The sequence below is a fragment of the Syngnathus typhle genome, unplaced genomic scaffold, assembly GCF_033458585.1.
Source record: "Syngnathus typhle isolate RoL2023-S1 ecotype Sweden unplaced genomic scaffold, RoL_Styp_1.0 HiC_scaffold_25, whole genome shotgun sequence".
In the NCBI taxonomy this organism is placed as follows: Eukaryota; Metazoa; Chordata; class Actinopteri; order Syngnathiformes; family Syngnathidae; genus Syngnathus; species Syngnathus typhle.
This window is the reverse complement of record NW_026871931.1, coordinates 473964-491452: the sequence shown is the minus strand read 5'-3', so window position 1 is coordinate 491452 and position 17489 is coordinate 473964. Positions and strand designations below refer to the sequence as shown.

Sequence of the window (17489 nt, the reverse complement as noted above, 5' to 3'; positions counted from 1 at the left end):
GCAGTAATAAACTCGGCACTCTAAAGCACCCGAGAGCGTTTTTTTCGATGCCAACCTAACCAGAGTGACGGGAGCGGCACAATTCAGAAAAAGTGCTCAGCTCGCCGAGAAAATGCGATTTAAGCAATAAAATTAAAAATGCTTATAAAACATAAACCAAACGTTGGAAGTGGTCATTTCTTCATGCGCAGTGATAAACTCGGCACTCTAAAGCACCCGAGAGCGTTTTTTTCGATGCCAACCTAACCAGAGTTACGGGAGCGGCACAATTCAGAAAAAGCGCTCAGCTCGCCGAGAAAATGCGATTTAAGCAATAAAATTAAAAATGCTTATAAAACATAAACCAAACGTTGGAGGTGGTCATTTCTTCATGTGCAGTGATAAACTCGGCACTCTAAAGCACCCGAGAGCGTTTTTTTCGATGCCAACCTAACCAGAGTGACGGGAGCGGCACAATTCAGAAAAAGCGCTCAGCTCGCCGAGAAAATGCGATTTAAGCAATAAAATTAAAAATGCTTATAAAACATAAACCAAACGTTGGAGGTGGTCATTTCTTCATGCGCAGTGATAAACTCGGCACTCTAAAGCACCCGAGAGCGTTTTTTTCGATGCCAACCTAACCAGAGTGACGGGAGCGGCACAATTCAGAAAAAGCGCTCAGCTCGCCGAGAAAATGCGATTTAAGCAATGAAATTAAAAATGCTTATAAAACATAAACCAAACGTTGGAGGTGGTCATTTCTTCGTGCGCAGTGAATAACTCGGCACTCTAAAGCACCCGAGAGCGTTTTTTTTCGATGCCAACCTAACCAGAGTGACGGGAGCGGCACAATTCAGAAAAAGTGCTCAGCTCGCCGAGAAAATGCGATTTAAGCAATAAAATTAAAAATGCTTATAAAACTTAAACCAAACGTTGGAGGTGGTCATTTCTTAATGCGCAGTAATAAACTCGGCACTCTAAAGCACCCGAGAGCGTTTTTTTCGATGCCAACCTAACCAGAGTGACGGGAGCGGCACAATTCAGAAAAAGTGCTCAGCTCGCCGAGAAAATGCGATTTAAGCAATAAAATTAAAAATGCTTATTAAACATAAACCAAACGTTGGAGGTGGTCATTTCTTCATGCGCAGTGAATAACTCGGCACTCTAAAGCACCCGAGAGCGTTTTTTTCGATGCCAACCTAACCAGAGTGACGAGCGGCACAATTCAGAAAAAGCGCTCAGCTCGCCGAGAAAATGCGATTTAAGCAATAAAATTAAAAATGCTTATAAAACATAAACCAAACGTTGGAGGTGGTCATTTCTTAATGCGCAGTAATAAACTCGGCACTCTAAAGCACCCGAGAGCGTTTTTTTCGATGCCAACCTAACCAGAGTGACGGGAACGGCACAATTCAGAAAAAGTGCTCAGCTCGCCGAGAAAATGCGATTTAAGCAATAAAATTAAAAATGCTTATTAAACATAAACCAAACGTTGGAGGTGGTCATTTCTTCATGCGCAGTGAATAACTCGGCACTCTAAAGCACCCGATAGCGTTTTTTTCGATGCCAACCTAACCAGAGTGACGGGAGCGGCACAATTCAGAAAAAGTGCTCAGCTCGCCGAGAAAATGCGATTTAAGCAATACAATTAAAAATGCTTATAAAACATAAACCAAACGTTGGAGGTGGTCATTTCTTAATGCGCAGTAATAAACTCGGCACTCTAAAGCACCCGAGAGCGTTTTTTTCGATGCCAACCTAACCAGAGTGACGGGAGCGGCACAATTCAGAAAAAGTGCTCAGCTCGCCGAGAAAATGCGATTTAAGCAATAAAATTAAAAATGCTTATAAAACATAAACCAAACGTTGGAGGTGGTCATTTCTTAATGCGCAGTAATAAACTCGGCACTCTAAAGCACCCGAGAGCGTTTTTTTCGATGCCAACCTAACCAGAGTGACGGGAGCGGCACAATTCAGAAAAAGCGCTCAGCTCGCCGAGAAAATGCGATTTAAGCAATAAAATTAAAAATGCTTATAAAACATAAACCAAACGTTGGAGGTGGTCATTTCTTCATGCGCAGTGATAAACTCGGCACTCTAAAGCACCCGATAGCGTTTTTTTCGATGCCAACCTAACCAGAGTGACGGGAGCGGCACAATTCAGAAAAAGTGCTCAGCTCGCCGAGAAAATGCGATTTAAGCAATACAATTAAAAATGCTTATAAAACATAAACCAAACGTTGGAGGTGGTCATTTCTTAATGCGCAGTAATAAACTCGGCACTCTAAAGCACCCGAGAGCGTTTTTTTCGATGCCAACCTAACCAGAGTGACGGGAGCGGCAAAATTCAGAAAAAGTGCTCAGCTCGCCGAGAAAATGCGATTTAAGCAATAAAATTAAAAATGCTTATAAAACATAAACCAAACGTTGGAGGTGGTCATTTCTTAATGCGCAGTAATAAACTCGGCACTCTAAAGCACCCGAGAGCGTTTTTTTCGATGCCAACCTAACCAGAGTGACGGGAGCGGCACAATTCAGAAAAAGCGCTCAGCTCGCCGAGAAAATGCGATTTAAGCAATAAAATTAAAAATGCTTATAAAACATAAACCAAACGTTGGAGGTGGTCATTTCTCAATGCGCAGTAATAAACTCGGCACTCTAAAGCACCCGAGAGCGTTTTTTTCGATGCCAACCTAACCAGAGTGACGGGAGCGGCACAATTCAGAAAAAGTGCTCAGCTCGCCGAGAAAATGCGATTTAAGCAATAAAATTAAAAATGGTTATAAAACATAAACCAAACGTTGGAGGTGGTCATTTCTTAATGCGCAGTAATAAACTCGGCACTCTAAAGCACCCGAGAGCGTTTGTTTCGATGCCAACCTAACCAGAGTGACGGGAGCGGCACAATTCAGAAAAAGCGCTCAGCTCGCCGAGAAAATGCGATTTAAGCAATAAAATTAAAAATGCTTATAAAACATAAACCAAACGTTGGAGGTGGTCATTTCCTAATGCGCAGTAATAAACTCGGCACTCTAAAGCACCCGAGAGCGTTTTTTTCGATGCCAACCTAACCAGAGTGACGGGAGCGGCACAATTCAGAAAAAGTGCTCAGCTCGCCGAGAAAATGCGATTTAAGCAATAAAATTAAAAATGCTTATTAAACATAAACCAAACGTTGGAGGTGGTCATTTCTTCATGCGCAGTGAATAACTCGGCACTCTAAAGCACCCGAGAGCGTTTTTTTCGATGCCAACCTAACCAGAGTGACGGGAGCGGCACAATTCAGAAAAAGTGCTCAGCTCGCCGAGAAAATGCGATTTAAGCAATAAAATTAAAAATGCTTATAAAACATAAACCAAACGTTGGAGGTGGTCATTTCTTAATGCGCAGTAATAAACTCGGCACTCTAAAGCACCCGTGAGCGTTTTTTTCGATGCCAACCTAACCAGAGTGACGGGAGCGGCACAATTCAGAAAAAGTGCTCAGCTCGCCGAGAAAATGCGATTTAAGCAATAAAATTAAAAATGCTTATAAAACATAAACCAAACGTTGGAGGTGATCATTTCTTCATGCGCAGTGATAAAGTCGGCACTCTAAAGCACCCGAGAGCGTTTTTTTCGATGCCAACCTAACCAGAGTGACGGGAGCGGCACAATTCAGAAAAAGTGCTCAGCTCGCCGAGAAAATGCGATTTAAGCAATAAAATTGAAAATGCTTATTAAACATAAACCAAACGTTGGAGGTGGTCATTTCTTCATGCGCAGTGATAAACTCGGCACTCTAAAGCACCCGAAAGCGTTTTTTTCGATGCCAACCACACACAAATTAAGTATGCACTTATCCATTGGTTTCAATGTTATGCAAATGAGCTGGCTGCACAGTATGCACTTATCCATTGGTTTCAATGTTATAAAATGAGGGGTGCAGTGTCACTAAGATAACACTAGATGGCGACATTTGGACATGATTTTATTGTTATGCAAATGAAGTGCAGGTACCACGAAGGGAGGGGCTGTAAGTGTCAAGGGGGAAGAGGGTGCAGGTGTTTTAGGGGGAGGGGCTGCAGTGTCACTAAGATAACACTAGATGGCGACATTTGGACATGATTTTATTGTTATGCAAATAAAGTGCAGGTACTACGAAGGGAGGGGCTGTAAGTGTCAAGGGGGAAGAGGGTGCAGGTGTTTTAGGGGGAGGGGCTGGAGTGTCACTAAGATAACACGAGATGGCGACATTCGCACAGGAAAAAAATTGACAGGAAAAAAATTGAGATGGAGAGGTGTAGTGTTGGGGGATGTCTATAGGTGTTTTTTAGAGAGGAGGGTGGACTTAATGTTAGTGTATTTAAGGTGGGGCTATTGATTGTTTTTTGAGAAGACACGCTAGCAGATGAGCTCTGAACGGAGAAGTTGGAGAGCGTCCAAAGTTAGAGAGCGTCAAAAAGTTGTTTCGAGATGGTTAAAGGTAAGCCGTGTTATTAATTATACTGTTATAATAATAATAATAATACACTGAGGTTATCATATAAACATGATGTAATGTGTATGTAATGTCATGCAGATATAACTGTGTTTGCTGACGTGCACGCAGTATTTGACGACGACTTTAGCGGAGTTTATTTAACACAATCAGACTACGGTAAGGCAACTGTTCATTTACGTTAGTTAATAAAATGCTATTAGTTGGTGATTTTTTTTTGTTTTTTATGTGTGTAACAGATCTCGTGGCGGCTGCTACTAGGCTAAAAAATCCACTGATACAGACTGGTTTGGAGGCAGAACCGAGTGATTTCGGTCAAATCATACCCCCTTCCGGCCGACAGGAGGTTGTCACGAGCTCTACACGTCGTTTTGAAGCAACGAAAACAGCAGAGTTATCAGAGCTACGTGATAGCAGTCAAAACACACACCCCTCCGGCCAGCAGGCGGCTGTCACGAGCATAGAGACGGAAGAGGGAGCATCCACAGACATAGAATTGGCGGACGCTTTATCTGCTTACGAAGACCTTCCTCAAGAATCGATAAACAAAGTCAGAGGTATTTCTTATTTTTATTCTATGTCATTATTTAAATGTTTTTTTTTGATGGTATTATGACGATTTAACTGTTTTTTAATATCTACTTCTAGTTAAGCGTTGTGGAACGGGGCTGCTTCAAAGAGTGAGAAAGAGCAGACGTGCAGCCTTCTACTCAACTACTAAAAGGCCTGAATCGACAAACGAGAGCCATCACCATAAGACAAGGCGTGCTATAAAGTGCAGTGGTAACTGTGTTTACAAAAAACGGCTACAAGAATGTTTTAAGGTAATACGTATTTTGACAGATTTAGCTCAATCAAGATAGGTCTGATTTTTTTTGTGTTGTTTATATTGTAATTTCTATCAAAAAGAAATACAATGGATCAGGCTAACCTTACGTCAGCAGAGTCGGATTTCTTAACAAACATTGACGAATTAGATTTACAGCTACTTTGTGATACACCTGAGCTTGATTTGTCAAACATTAACAATGATTTGCCGTCAACCAGTGCTTCTACAAGCCAAATACCAGATTTGGTCAACATTGTGAACAATGCCATGCAGGAAGGGAGAGACACAGACAGTCCTGATATTCAGGCCCACTTACAAGCTGTCGTAAACGAGCTAAACAGTCAAAACTGGAATGATGGTAGCCAAAGTCCTACACTAATACCTTCACAACTGCTAAACATGATAGCAGAATTAAACAACCAAGCTAACAGTAACAGCGGGCGCAACAGTCCAGATATTCCTGCTCAACTGTTACACATGATCCAAAATCTAAATACGCAGCCTCTGATTGACCGAATGACCGTTAACCCTATAGATCATGAGATAGATGCTTCTGTAATAACTGGTAACATGCCACCATCATTTCAGCCTAACAACTGCTCTGTTATAATCGATCACGAAATAGATGTTATTGACAACAACGCACCAGCGTTTCAAGACATAGCCCACCAATCTAACAACAATGCTTCTGTAATAACTAATCAGCGCGGCGGCTCTGTTGTAGTAAATAGACCGCATTTCAATAATATTGAGATAAGGCGGCATTTGAATATACCATCACAAGCAAACAGCAATGATTTTGCAACCTTTTACCTACAGATTGAGGATAGAATAGATGAAGTCTTGCGAGAGGTTGATATGCAAACACAGAGAGGTGACGTGATTCAAATCGAGTTAGTGGCTGGAAATGATAGGGCTCACGTTTACTCGCAAAAAAGCGACATAAACACTGTCCGTGATAATGTATCAGATCTGCTTGAACGTCTAGCTCAATCAAATGTAGAGCTTCTAGCTGATGAGAATTTAGAGCTTATTGTCGAAATAGTCAAACCGATCCGTGGTGGAATGCGCCGTCGACTGATGAACACTACCAACAAAGAGATTTTGACGCGTAAAAAACGACATCTGTACATACCTCGTAATAAGGACAACAATCTATGCTTTGCTCTTTCACTAACCTATCTGCTAAATGACACGCTAACATCAAAACAAGCCGTAAGACAAGCCAGACTTTTGCATCAGAGTGTGGGTTTAGATTGTCAAACACCTGTGAGTTTGGGGGATGTACATAAATTTGAAAAAGTTCTCAGACGGAAAATAACTGTCATGTATCGAAAAGAAGACAGCCGCCCCATGACTTTCTTCGACACACATTACCCTAAAACAGACGAAGACACTTTATTTGTTTTGCACCTCGAGAATCATTACTACGGTGTGAAAACGATAGAGGCATTCGTGGGGTATGCATATTTTTGCAGATATTGTTACAGAGGGCATGAAAATTGGCAACGCCATCAATGTGAGGGACACTGTAACATTTGTCTCGATCCTCGTTGTAAACAACGACGATTTAAACATGTTATCTGCCCTGATTGTAACAAATCTTGTCGTAATGAAGAATGCTTTGCGAAACATAAAGAGTTCCGAGCGACGAATCGTGTGAGCAACTGCACCACATACAAAAAATGCTTGCAATGCGGGCTCCAATATTATGTGAAAGCTGATGGTACCGGGGCTAAACATAGGTGCCCCGTAAAAAGATGCGCCGTGTGTAGTGAGATCTTAAACCAAAATGACGATGTCTTACTAAACCCTCACTTGTGTTACATGCAGCCCATCAAGCCTCAACCACCTTGCAAAAATGTAGTCTACTATGATTTTGAAACTTATGTAGATGCAGATGGTTTACACAACCCCTTTCTTATCTGTTGTAAATCAAATAGACTGACGAAACACTGGTTTGGGACAGACTGTGTTGACAAATTCCTCACATTTTTCCGAAACCCCCGGTTTAAACAAACGACATTTGTTGCACATAATGCGAGAGGTTTTGATTCCTACATCTTGATAAAGAGAATGCTTGAATTAGGTATCAAACTTGACATTCTGATGCAAGGGAGTAAGGTTCTTTCATTCGTCGATTTAGACACAAAATCTCGTTATATCGACTCATTGTCATTCTTAACGATGCCGCTAAGTGCGATGCCTAAGGCCCTGGGGCTTGAAGACAAATCAAAGGGGTGTTTCCCACATAAATTTAGCTCTTTAGAACATTTACACTACGTAGGATGTCACCCTGAGCCTACATACTACAATGTCGAACAAATGTCACCTTCGCAACGTGCAAAGTTTGATGAATGGTATGCCAAACAAGCTAACGATGTGTTTGATTTTGCGAAACAGGCGCTAACCTACTGTGAGAATGATGTTGATTTGCTAATGCAAGGATGTGAGAAATTCAGGAGCGAGTATTTTGAGGCTACAAGAACAGACCCTTTCAACGCCGTCACAATAGCCTCGGCTTGCATGAAAGTTTTTCGTACTAATTTCCTAACTCCTGAAACACTAGCTATTACACCTTCAGACAACTACATGCGACAGTACAAAGCTTTCTCACACGATTCTATTCAATACTTGCAATGGGTCATGCATAGTCAAAATATCCACATTAGACACGCGTTGAACGGGGGAGAAGTTAAGATCGATAACTACACTATAGACGGGTATTCTGAAATTGGGGGAGTGAAAATAGTTTTTGAGTATTTTGGTTGTTATCACCATGGCTGCCCAGAATGCTACAACCTCTCTAATATATGTCCAACAACAAAACGTCCCTTTCAGGAAAGGTTTGACAACACCCAAAAGAAAATTCAGGAACTGCAGCTTAAACAAGATGTGCACCTTGTAATTATGTGGGAGCACGAATGGTTGCAAATGAAAAAATTGAACACAGAGGTTAAGGAATTCCTGAAAAAAGCCAAATTTCCTACACCTCTCAAACCAAGGCAGGCTCTTTTCGGAGGTCGAACAAACACGTTTGTTTTAAGATACACGGCAGAAGCTAACGAGAAGGTGTTGTACGTCGATGTCACATCATTATATCCTTTCATTAATAGTACAGGCATCTACCCTATTGGTCATCCAACGATTATCCACGGTGATTTTAAAGACCCAAGACTGTATTTCGGCTTCATAAGCGCTACCGTCAATCCACCTCGTGGTTTGTATTTTCCTGTTTTACCTTTCAAAACAGCTAAAGGTAAACTTGTCTTCACACTGTGTCGTACATGCGCTGAGCATAACAACCAGCAGACAGCTTGTACGCATAATGATGAGCAGAGATCGTTAACAGGTGTTTGGACAACTCCTGAATTTGTTAAGGCACTTGACCTTGGCTACACTGTTGCAGATATTACCGAAGTATGGCATTACACAAGAGCGAGCGACACAATTTTCCGTGATTACATGCGAACATTTCTAAAAGGTAAACAGGAATCTTCAGGCTATCCAGCGCATGCGGTCAATCAAGCTGATAGAGAAAATTACATACAGAGCTACGCGATTCATCAGGGTATCCAACTGGACCCTTCCAAAATTGCTGTAAATCATGGGAAACGTCAGGTTTCGAAACTTTGTCTAAACAATCTATGGGGAAAACTAGCCCAGCGTGAGAACATGACAAACACAAAAATTGTGACAAAATCTGAGGAGTTTTTTGATCTTCTGTTTTCCGGTTTGTACGATGTGAAATTTTTCCACTTTATCAGCGAAAAGCTTTCGGTTGTACAATATTGTTTCAACGTAAACAATGAGATACCAGCCTCAAAAACATCAAACGTGGCGGCTGCGTGTTTCACAACCGCTTATGCACGTCTAAAAATGTACAACTATCTAGAAATTTTACAGACGCGCGTTCTTTACACTGACACAGACAGTCTCGTGTACACGGTCAAACCTGGTGAAACTGTCCTTCCGCTAGGGGATTATCTGGGTGATTTGACAGATGAGCTTTCGAACGACAGCATTTCAGAATTTGTCTCAGCAGGGCCGAAAACTTACGCTTACAAGACAAGGGGGACAAACCGCACCGTCATGAAGGTAAAGGGTATCACACAGACTCACGAAAGCGGTCAGAGCATCAATCTTGACAGCATGCTCGATTTGGTTCAGGGGTACATCGACACAGCAGGTGCAGTCTCAGACGTGCTTTACGCACCCCAACATGGCATTGTTCGCAATAAGAGAGGGTTTCATCTCAGAAACACATCATTTTCCAAACGGCTTCGTGTAGTCTACGACAAAAGAAGATTGCTCAATCAAGGCCGCACTGAACCATTTGGTTATTGAAAATGGCTTTTAACCAGATTGAATTTGACCCTAGATTAGAACTCCCTTTCTCATCGTTAATAGCGGGGCCTTCAGGTTGTGGGAAGACGTTTTTTGTTAAAAATGTTATAGGAAATCTTGAACATGTTATGAGAAAAAAACCTGATAATATTGTCTGGGTTTATACTTCATATCAACCAATGTACGATGAGCTCAAAAACATGAATAAAGACATCGTTTTTATCAAGGGGCTGCCTGAATCTTTTGATGACGAGAAGCTGTTCCCGCCGCAGCAGCACCACCTACTGGTTCTGGACGACATCATCTTCCAAGCTTCGGATAATCAGGAAGTGGTTCGAATATTCACGCAATATAGACATCATAAAAATTTAAGCGTTATAATGCTAACACAGAATGTATTCCATCAAGGGAAATTCAGTCGTACTATCAGTTTAAACAGTAATTATCTGATTCTGTTCAAAAATCCCCGTGATAAAATGCAAGTGAATGTTTTGGCGAATCAAATCTGCCCCAGCAACCGGAAGTTCTTCTTGGAATCTTTTGAGGATGCAACAAAAGAGCCGCATGGGTATTTACTGATTGATCTGACACCTTCATGCCCAGAACAATATAGACTACGTACAGGTGTACTACCTAGCCAGTGGCCTGTAGTTTATATCCCCAAACAATAAAACGATGACAAAGCTTTTAAAAACAAATGCGTTGTTACTCAAGTCTCTGTTTACATCGAAGCCGGCCAAACGTAAACATTTACTCCTCAAAAGTCCTGCTAGTTTAGTGAAGGCATTGTGCGAGATTGCTCTGAATCTTTTAAAAGGACATCTACCCTTAAAATCAAAACTTTATAAAAAACTAAAAAAGCAGAAGAAAAATATCCGCTTTCTAGCTGATAAAAAAAATACTCTGAAAAAGAAAAGAGCTGTGTTAGTTCAGAAAGGTGGTTTCATATTGCCTTTATTAGCGGCATTCGCACCTGTTCTGGGGAGCGTTATTACTGGTTTTATGAACAAATAATAAAATGAGTTTGAAAACGGCGCAGAAAATGTTCCTGATCTCCCCTTACCAGCTCGAGAGGCTCAATAAGCCAGCCCCTACTATTCGGGACACCGCCGAGTATTCTCTGGATGAGGAGATGAAACAGGTTTTGGATAATAAAAATTTAAATCAATATGAAAAGATCAAAATTTATCAATCCCTGATGCAGCGTTATATGGGTTTGATCAAACAAAGAGATTCTGAGCAGATTCCTGTTACGATTCGTAATGAAGAGAGGGTTGTTGAAGAGGGAGGGAAAGCGCCCCCAAAAGTGACAGATGAAGATTGGGCTGATATTTTGGACACCATGGGGCCGCGTTATCGTCGCAGCGCCTCCTATGTGTTAAAGAAATTATCGGCCGAAGATGTAAGATGGACGCCGCTAAGCGAATTTATTTTTAGAGGGAAAACTGTCAAGGGCTCACACATGAGTGATTTGATAAAACATTTAATTGTAGCCGGTAAGAAACTAGCCGCTCAACCGGCTGGCTGGACAGAATTTCTGCGTACATTAGCACAGCTAAACCTGCCTGAATCAAGCATTTCCAACCCCTCTGCTCGTGCTGATTTCAAACGCTTGAAATACGCTAGGGATGAAGATGATGATGTTTCTCACGCAAAACATGTAAGCGTAAAAGAGAGAAAAAGGAAAAACAGATCACCGGTAGTAAAGTGGGTTAGTTATTAAAATGTTAGATACGCTAATGCTGTTACTGGAAAAAAAACAAATGACTCTGTAACTCTCTTTAACAATGTTTATTGAATAAAAGAGATTTTATAAAACATTAACACGGTTTCAGACAATGACATTCTTTAAATTTGTGTAATGAACATGATATTTGCCCGCCACACAGCCGATCCGGTCTTCGACATTTCTTGACAAAATCGATAACCATCGAGTCATTATCCAGAGGGTCGGGATGATAATGCTTCATGACGTCATTGTAGGTCAGCCCCCAACCCCGTTGCGACAAGTAGTACACACAATGTTGACCACAGGTGTCATTCAATTCATGTTGGAGTTGTCCGTTATGGTATTCCAAACGATTAGAATACTTTTTTAGAAATCTGTATATACTTGATGGGTAATAAGGACTGTCTGGTGGCAGACCAAAAGGATCAAAGAATGTGGCCGAACCATCAGATTCTAAAGTCAAAGCGAGCCAATGTTCGCCTGGCATGTGGCGTGGGTGGGTGTTAACAATATAATATCTGGGGGGCTTGTCTTTGACGTCAGCTAGCTCGTCTGACGCGTAAACCCCACCAAACAACGCCCTTTGCATCCGGGTCATAATCAAATCCAATTCGCGACCGTTCATATTTTTTAATAATAGTCCATCAACACTTCCCTTTTGGCATTAATCTCAATAAGGGAATCATAAACTGCGTAAATAATAAGCGTGGCTGTATGTGGGAGAGGCACACGAAATCGCAAATCTAATCTTAAAACACCATTATTCACGGGCGATAAAGCCCCAGAATCATCTGCTTGACTTAAATTAAAGACAAAAAGTGAATAGCCTTGACTAAAATCTTGTTGATCGATACAGAGAGGTAAATCTTTTAAAAAACGCCCCGTAGCTGTGTATAGATTATGAAATTCACGTGTATATAATCCAGCGTCGAAATTAGGTTGAAAAGCTTTAGCCGGTATTTGGCGACCTTCATGGCTAAGCGCCAGATACTCAATGTTGTGATGTAAAAAATTAAACGGGTTTAAATCTCTTCGCCCCATAAAACTGTTATGATTCACCATAGCTAGTACAATTTGTTTAGGAATATGGCCGAGGAAGAGGTTATCTTGGTGGCAAATCCGTGAGTTTTGAGGGATAGAAAAGGTCTTTATATTGACTCTACTGAGAGGGTACAACGCTTTCTCATCGTTAATAGCGGGGCCTTCAGGTTGTGGGAAGACGTTTTTTGTTAAAAATGTTATAGGAAATCTTGAACATGTTATGAGAAAAAAACCTGATAATATTGTCTGGGTTTATACTTCATATCAACCAATGTACGATGAGCTCAAAAACATGAATAAAGACATCGTTTTTATCAAGGGGCTGCCTGAATCTTTTGATGACGAGAAGCTGTTCCCGCCGCAGCAGCACCACCTACTGGTTCTGGACGACATCATCTTCCAAGCTTCGGATAATCAGGAAGTGGTTCGAATATTCACGCAATATAGACATCATAAAAATTTAAGCGTTATAATGCTAACACAGAATGTATTCCATCAAGGGAAATTCAGTCGTACTATCAGTTTAAACAGTAATTATCTGATTCTGTTCAAAAATCCCCGTGATAAAATGCAAGTGAATGTTTTGGCGAATCAAATCTGCCCCAGCAACCGGAAGTTCTTCTTGGAATCTTTTGAGGATGCAACAAAAGAGCCGCATGGGTATTTACTGATTGATCTGACACCTTCATGCCCAGAACAATATAGACTACGTACAGGTGTACTACCTAGCCAGTGGCCTGTAGTTTATATCCCCAAACAATAAAACGATGACAAAGCTTTTAAAAACAAATGCGTTGTTACTCAAGTCTCTGTTTACATCGAAGCCGGCCAAACGTAAACATTTACTCCTCAAAAGTCCTGCTAGTTTAGTGAAGGCATTGTGCGAGATTGCTCTGAATCTTTTAAAAGGACATCTACCCTTAAAATCAAAACTTTATAAAAAACTAAAAAAGCAGAAGAAAAATATCCGCTTTCTAGCTGATAAAAAAAATACTCTGAAAAAGAAAAGAGCTGTGTTAGTTCAGAAAGGTGGTTTCATATTGCCTTTATTAGCGGCATTCGCACCTGTTCTGGGGAGCGTTATTACTGGTTTTATGAACAAATAATAAAATGAGTTTGAAAACGGCGCAGAAAATGTTCCTGATCTCCCCTTACCAGCTCGAGAGGCTCAATAAGCCAGCCCCTACTATTCGGGACACCGCCGAGTATTCTCTGGATGAGGAGATGAAACAGGTTTTGGATAATAAAAATTTAAATCAATATGAAAAGATCAAAATTTATCAATCCCTGATGCAGCGTTATATGGGTTTGATCAAACAAAGAGATTCTGAGCAGATTCCTGTTACGATTCGTAATGAAGAGAGGGTTGTTGAAGAGGGAGGGAAAGCGCCCCCAAAAGTGACAGATGAAGATTGGGCTGATATTTTGGACACCATGGGGCCGCGTTATCGTCGCAGCGCCTCCTATGTGTTAAAGAAATTATCGGCCGAAGATGTAAGATGGACGCCGCTAAGCGAATTTATTTTTAGAGGGAAAACTGTCAAGGGCTCACACATGAGTGATTTGATAAAACATTTAATTGTAGCCGGTAAGAAACTAGCCGCTCAACCGGCTGGCTGGACAGAATTTCTGCGTACATTAGCACAGCTAAACCTGCCTGAATCAAGCATTTCCAACCCCTCTGCTCGTGCTGATTTCAAACGCTTGAAATACGCTAGGGATGAAGATGATGATGTTTCTCACGCAAAACATGTAAGCGTAAAAGAGAGAAAAAGGAAAAACAGATCACCGGTAGTAAAGTGGGTTAGTTATTAAAATGTTAGATACGCTAATGCTGTTACTGGAAAAAAAACAAATGACTCTGTAACTCTCTTTAACAATGTTTATTGAATAAAAGAGATTTTATAAAACATTAACACGGTTTCAGACAATGACATTCTTTAAATTTGTGTAATGAACATGATATTTGCCCGCCACACAGCCGATCCGGTCTTCGACATTTCTTGACAAAATCGATAACCATCGAGTCATTATCCAGAGGGTCGGGATGATAATGCTTCATGACGTCATTGTAGGTCAGCCCCCAACCCCGTTGCGACAAGTAGTACACACAATGTTGACCACAGGTGTCATTCAATTCATGTTGGAGTTGTCCGTTATGGTATTCCAAACGATTAGAATACTTTTTTAGAAATCTGTATATACTTGATGGGTAATAAGGACTGTCTGGTGGCAGACCAAAAGGATCAAAGAATGTGGCCGAACCATCAGATTCTAAAGTCAAAGCGAGCCAATGTTCGCCTGGCATGTGGCGTGGGTGGGTGTTAACAATATAATATCTGGGGGGCTTGTCTTTGACGTCAGCTAGCTCGTCTGACGCGTAAACCCCACCAAACAACGCCCTTTGCATCCGGGTCATAATCAAATCCAATTCGCGACCGTTCATATTTTTTAATAATAGTCCATCAACACTTCCCTTTTGGCATTAATCTCAATAAGGGAATCATAAACTGCGTAAATAATAAGCGTGGCTGTATGTGGGAGAGGCACACGAAATCGCAAATCTAATCTTAAAACACCATTATTCACGGGCGATAAAGCCCCAGAATCATCTGCTTGACTTAAATTAAAGACAAAAAGTGAATAGCCTTGACTAAAATCTTGTTGATCGATACAGAGAGGTAAATCTTTTAAAAAACGCCCCGTAGCTGTGTATAGATTATGAAATTCACGTGTATATAATCCAGCGTCGAAATTAGGTTGAAAAGCTTTAGCCGGTATTTGGCGACCTTCATGGCTAAGCGCCAGATACTCAATGTTGTGATGTAAAAAATTAAACGGGTTTAAATCTCTTCGCCCCATAAAACTGTTATGATTCACCATAGCTAGTACAATTTGTTTAGGAATATGGCCGAGGAAGAGGTTATCTTGGTGGCAAATCCGTGAGTTTTGAGGGATAGAAAAGGTCTTTATATTGACTCTACTGAGAGGGTACAACGCGTTACCATTATGTAAAGCTGCTTCATGGCCTATTGAAACAGCTGGTGAAACTGATACTTTTTTCACATACAGTGAAGCGCCTAATATCTTGAGACACGAATCGCTGTCTAGAGCGCTCATGAGGCAAAAATCATCAGGAGCTCTAGTTAACTTTAGGCGTAGATCCACATTATTCAATAGATGGCGCTCGGAAAAGAAAATGTCACCGTGTAGCGGTCCTGTAACATGAAACTCGCGTGAGCCCCCCATCAGCTGAGCACGACGAACCAGCCCCTCGTTGGCTGCAGGACCTTCAAATATAATAGAGTCCATACGACCTCTAGTGTCTTTTGCGAACATCCCTGCTGTGAATTGGGATTCCAAAGAATCGTTTGAAAAGTTTAACAATAACTCAATGATGGATCTATATGCGTGCGTTGCACTAGATTGTGATATTAATCTCCCGCCCAGTGAGATATCTAATTGACTAAAAATTGTGTTTATAGGGAAATTCACAATGCCTACTTGCTCTTGCGGTGGTAAATTGCTCCCATCTCTACGTGTTATTTTTAAACGCAAGTGTAGTAGTGTATCAGATAAATCTAAATATTTCGAGCCATCCCCGGGTATAAAAAATTCAATTGGCCCCTGGTCCACAATGGCCGATAACGGTAAGAATTCTACATAGGAGCTGTCTTCGATGGATAGTTGTGTTAAAGGACATGAAAACAAATCGAGACTTGACAAAACACATTCTTGCGATTTAAAATGTAGAAGGGCCATTTTAAGAGAAGATATCTGCCCTCTGTCTCCTTCGCCTTTTCTTAGCTGATCTGAGATCGGCAGAGCGTTTTTTTCTTTTAATAGTCTTTTTTCTCCGCCCACCAGGTTGCAACCCCCTGCGTGATAAAACTGCAAGTCCGGAACCTTCTTGAGTGGTCGCCGTTTTGCGGTGAATTCTCTCTATGACACGTCCAGCGACATCCGTTGCTATGCTTTTAGCAGCAGTCTGAAGATGTGGTTTAGCCAAGTTAAAGCCGCTTTTGAACATAGGCATGACAAAGCGAAACAGTTTAGCAAAAACTGAACCCAGGCCACGCCCATATTGGACTGGGGCTCCTTGAAAACCTTGAATTGATCCTCCCACTTGCGTTTCGTAATAATCGACAAATCGATACAAATCGGGATGTATGGTTGATGACACCATTGTTTTTATTATCTCGATCTAAAATGCAAAATGAGGATAACTTTCCCGTATACAAAGCTGACAGGTGTGTTTTGATCTGTTCGAAGACTAACTGAAATGGTCTCGATATGAGATCTGCACACGTTTAAATAGTACACAGGATTAAAGCTCTTATTTATAACGTCCTCAAAGTTTCCTTCGATGGGGAGAGCTCGCAGCATCGGCGCGTAAGCGTCACCGACGGTCTGATGTTGAACAATGTCTGTGTAAACAAATAGAAAATATAAACCGGCTTTTTTATCAGCCGGATGTTGTCCATAGACGCCTTCCGGTTTGAGCTGGAGCCAATGTTCCGGATTCATTCCAACGATATACGCTAGGGGGCTCTTGAACATAATTTTTGAATTTTCTTCGCCTGCAAACAAATATCTTCGTATATGGTGATCAAACTGAATAGCAACCTTTTTCATACTAGCTTTAGTTAATAGAGTTTGAATTTCAGAAGCTAACGAGTCATGATTGTTGTAAACACCCCCTTGAATTTTCAGCGTATGTTGAACCTCGGAATAACCTTGTAAAGTCTCATCTCGCGAGATAAGGGGTTTTGGCTGTTTGTGATAGATATTCCGACCACCTTCCCGATTTTTTACCATATATTTAATTTCAGAATCACCTTGTAAAGATTCAACTTTACTAAGAGGTTTCGACTGTTTGAAATAGAAATCCCGTTTTTTCTCAGGAATGTCAAAAATTGAGTTGATGTATGAAATCTCACATAAGCCAACCTCCCATGATCCTTTTAAATCGATATGTTGCGCTAATTCCACTTTAAATTCTGAAAGCGTGTTGTCAGGAAAGATGTGCATGCTAGCATTCGAGGCTAATGTTACGTAGAATTCTTTTTGTACATCACCCATCTC

General features: G+C 41.1%; 1 protein-coding gene and 1 long non-coding RNA gene across 2 annotated transcripts; both read left to right on the top strand.

Moving 5' to 3' along the window:
* Positions 1-4222: 4222 nt before the first annotated feature.
* Positions 4223-4757, top strand: LOC133147008 (uncharacterized). The gene is made up of 3 exons (XR_009711472.1): positions 4223-4443; positions 4540-4617; positions 4698-4757. It is a non-coding gene; the product is annotated as an uncharacterized LOC133147008 (long non-coding RNA).
* Positions 4758-4796: 39 nt separating this feature from the next.
* Positions 4797-13147, top strand: LOC133147006 (uncharacterized). The gene is made up of 8 exons (XM_061271121.1): positions 4797-5015; positions 5107-6398; positions 9267-9385; positions 9862-9966; positions 10701-10775; positions 10839-11036; positions 12724-12828; positions 13100-13147. The coding sequence occupies exons 2-8, from the start codon at positions 5375-5377 to the stop codon at positions 13145-13147; spliced, it is 1674 nt and encodes a 557-aa protein (XP_061127105.1). The 5' UTR covers positions 4797-5015; positions 5107-5374.
* Positions 13148-17489: the final 4342 nt, after the last annotated feature.

Bases quoted from the DNA above. Each gene is read 5' to 3' on its own strand.
- LOC133147006 (XM_061271121.1), top strand. From the start codon at position 5,375: ATGGATCAGGCTAACCTTACGTCAGCAGAGTCGGATTTCTTAACAAAC. The intron at 6,399-9,266 runs GTAAAAAACGAC...TCCTTCCGCTAG, and splicing joins CAACAAAGAGATTTTGACGC to GGGATTATCTGGGTGATTTG. The intron at 10,776-10,838 runs GTTTTGGATAAT...TCCCTGATGCAG, and splicing joins TGGATGAGGAGATGAAACAG to CGTTATATGGGTTTGATCAA.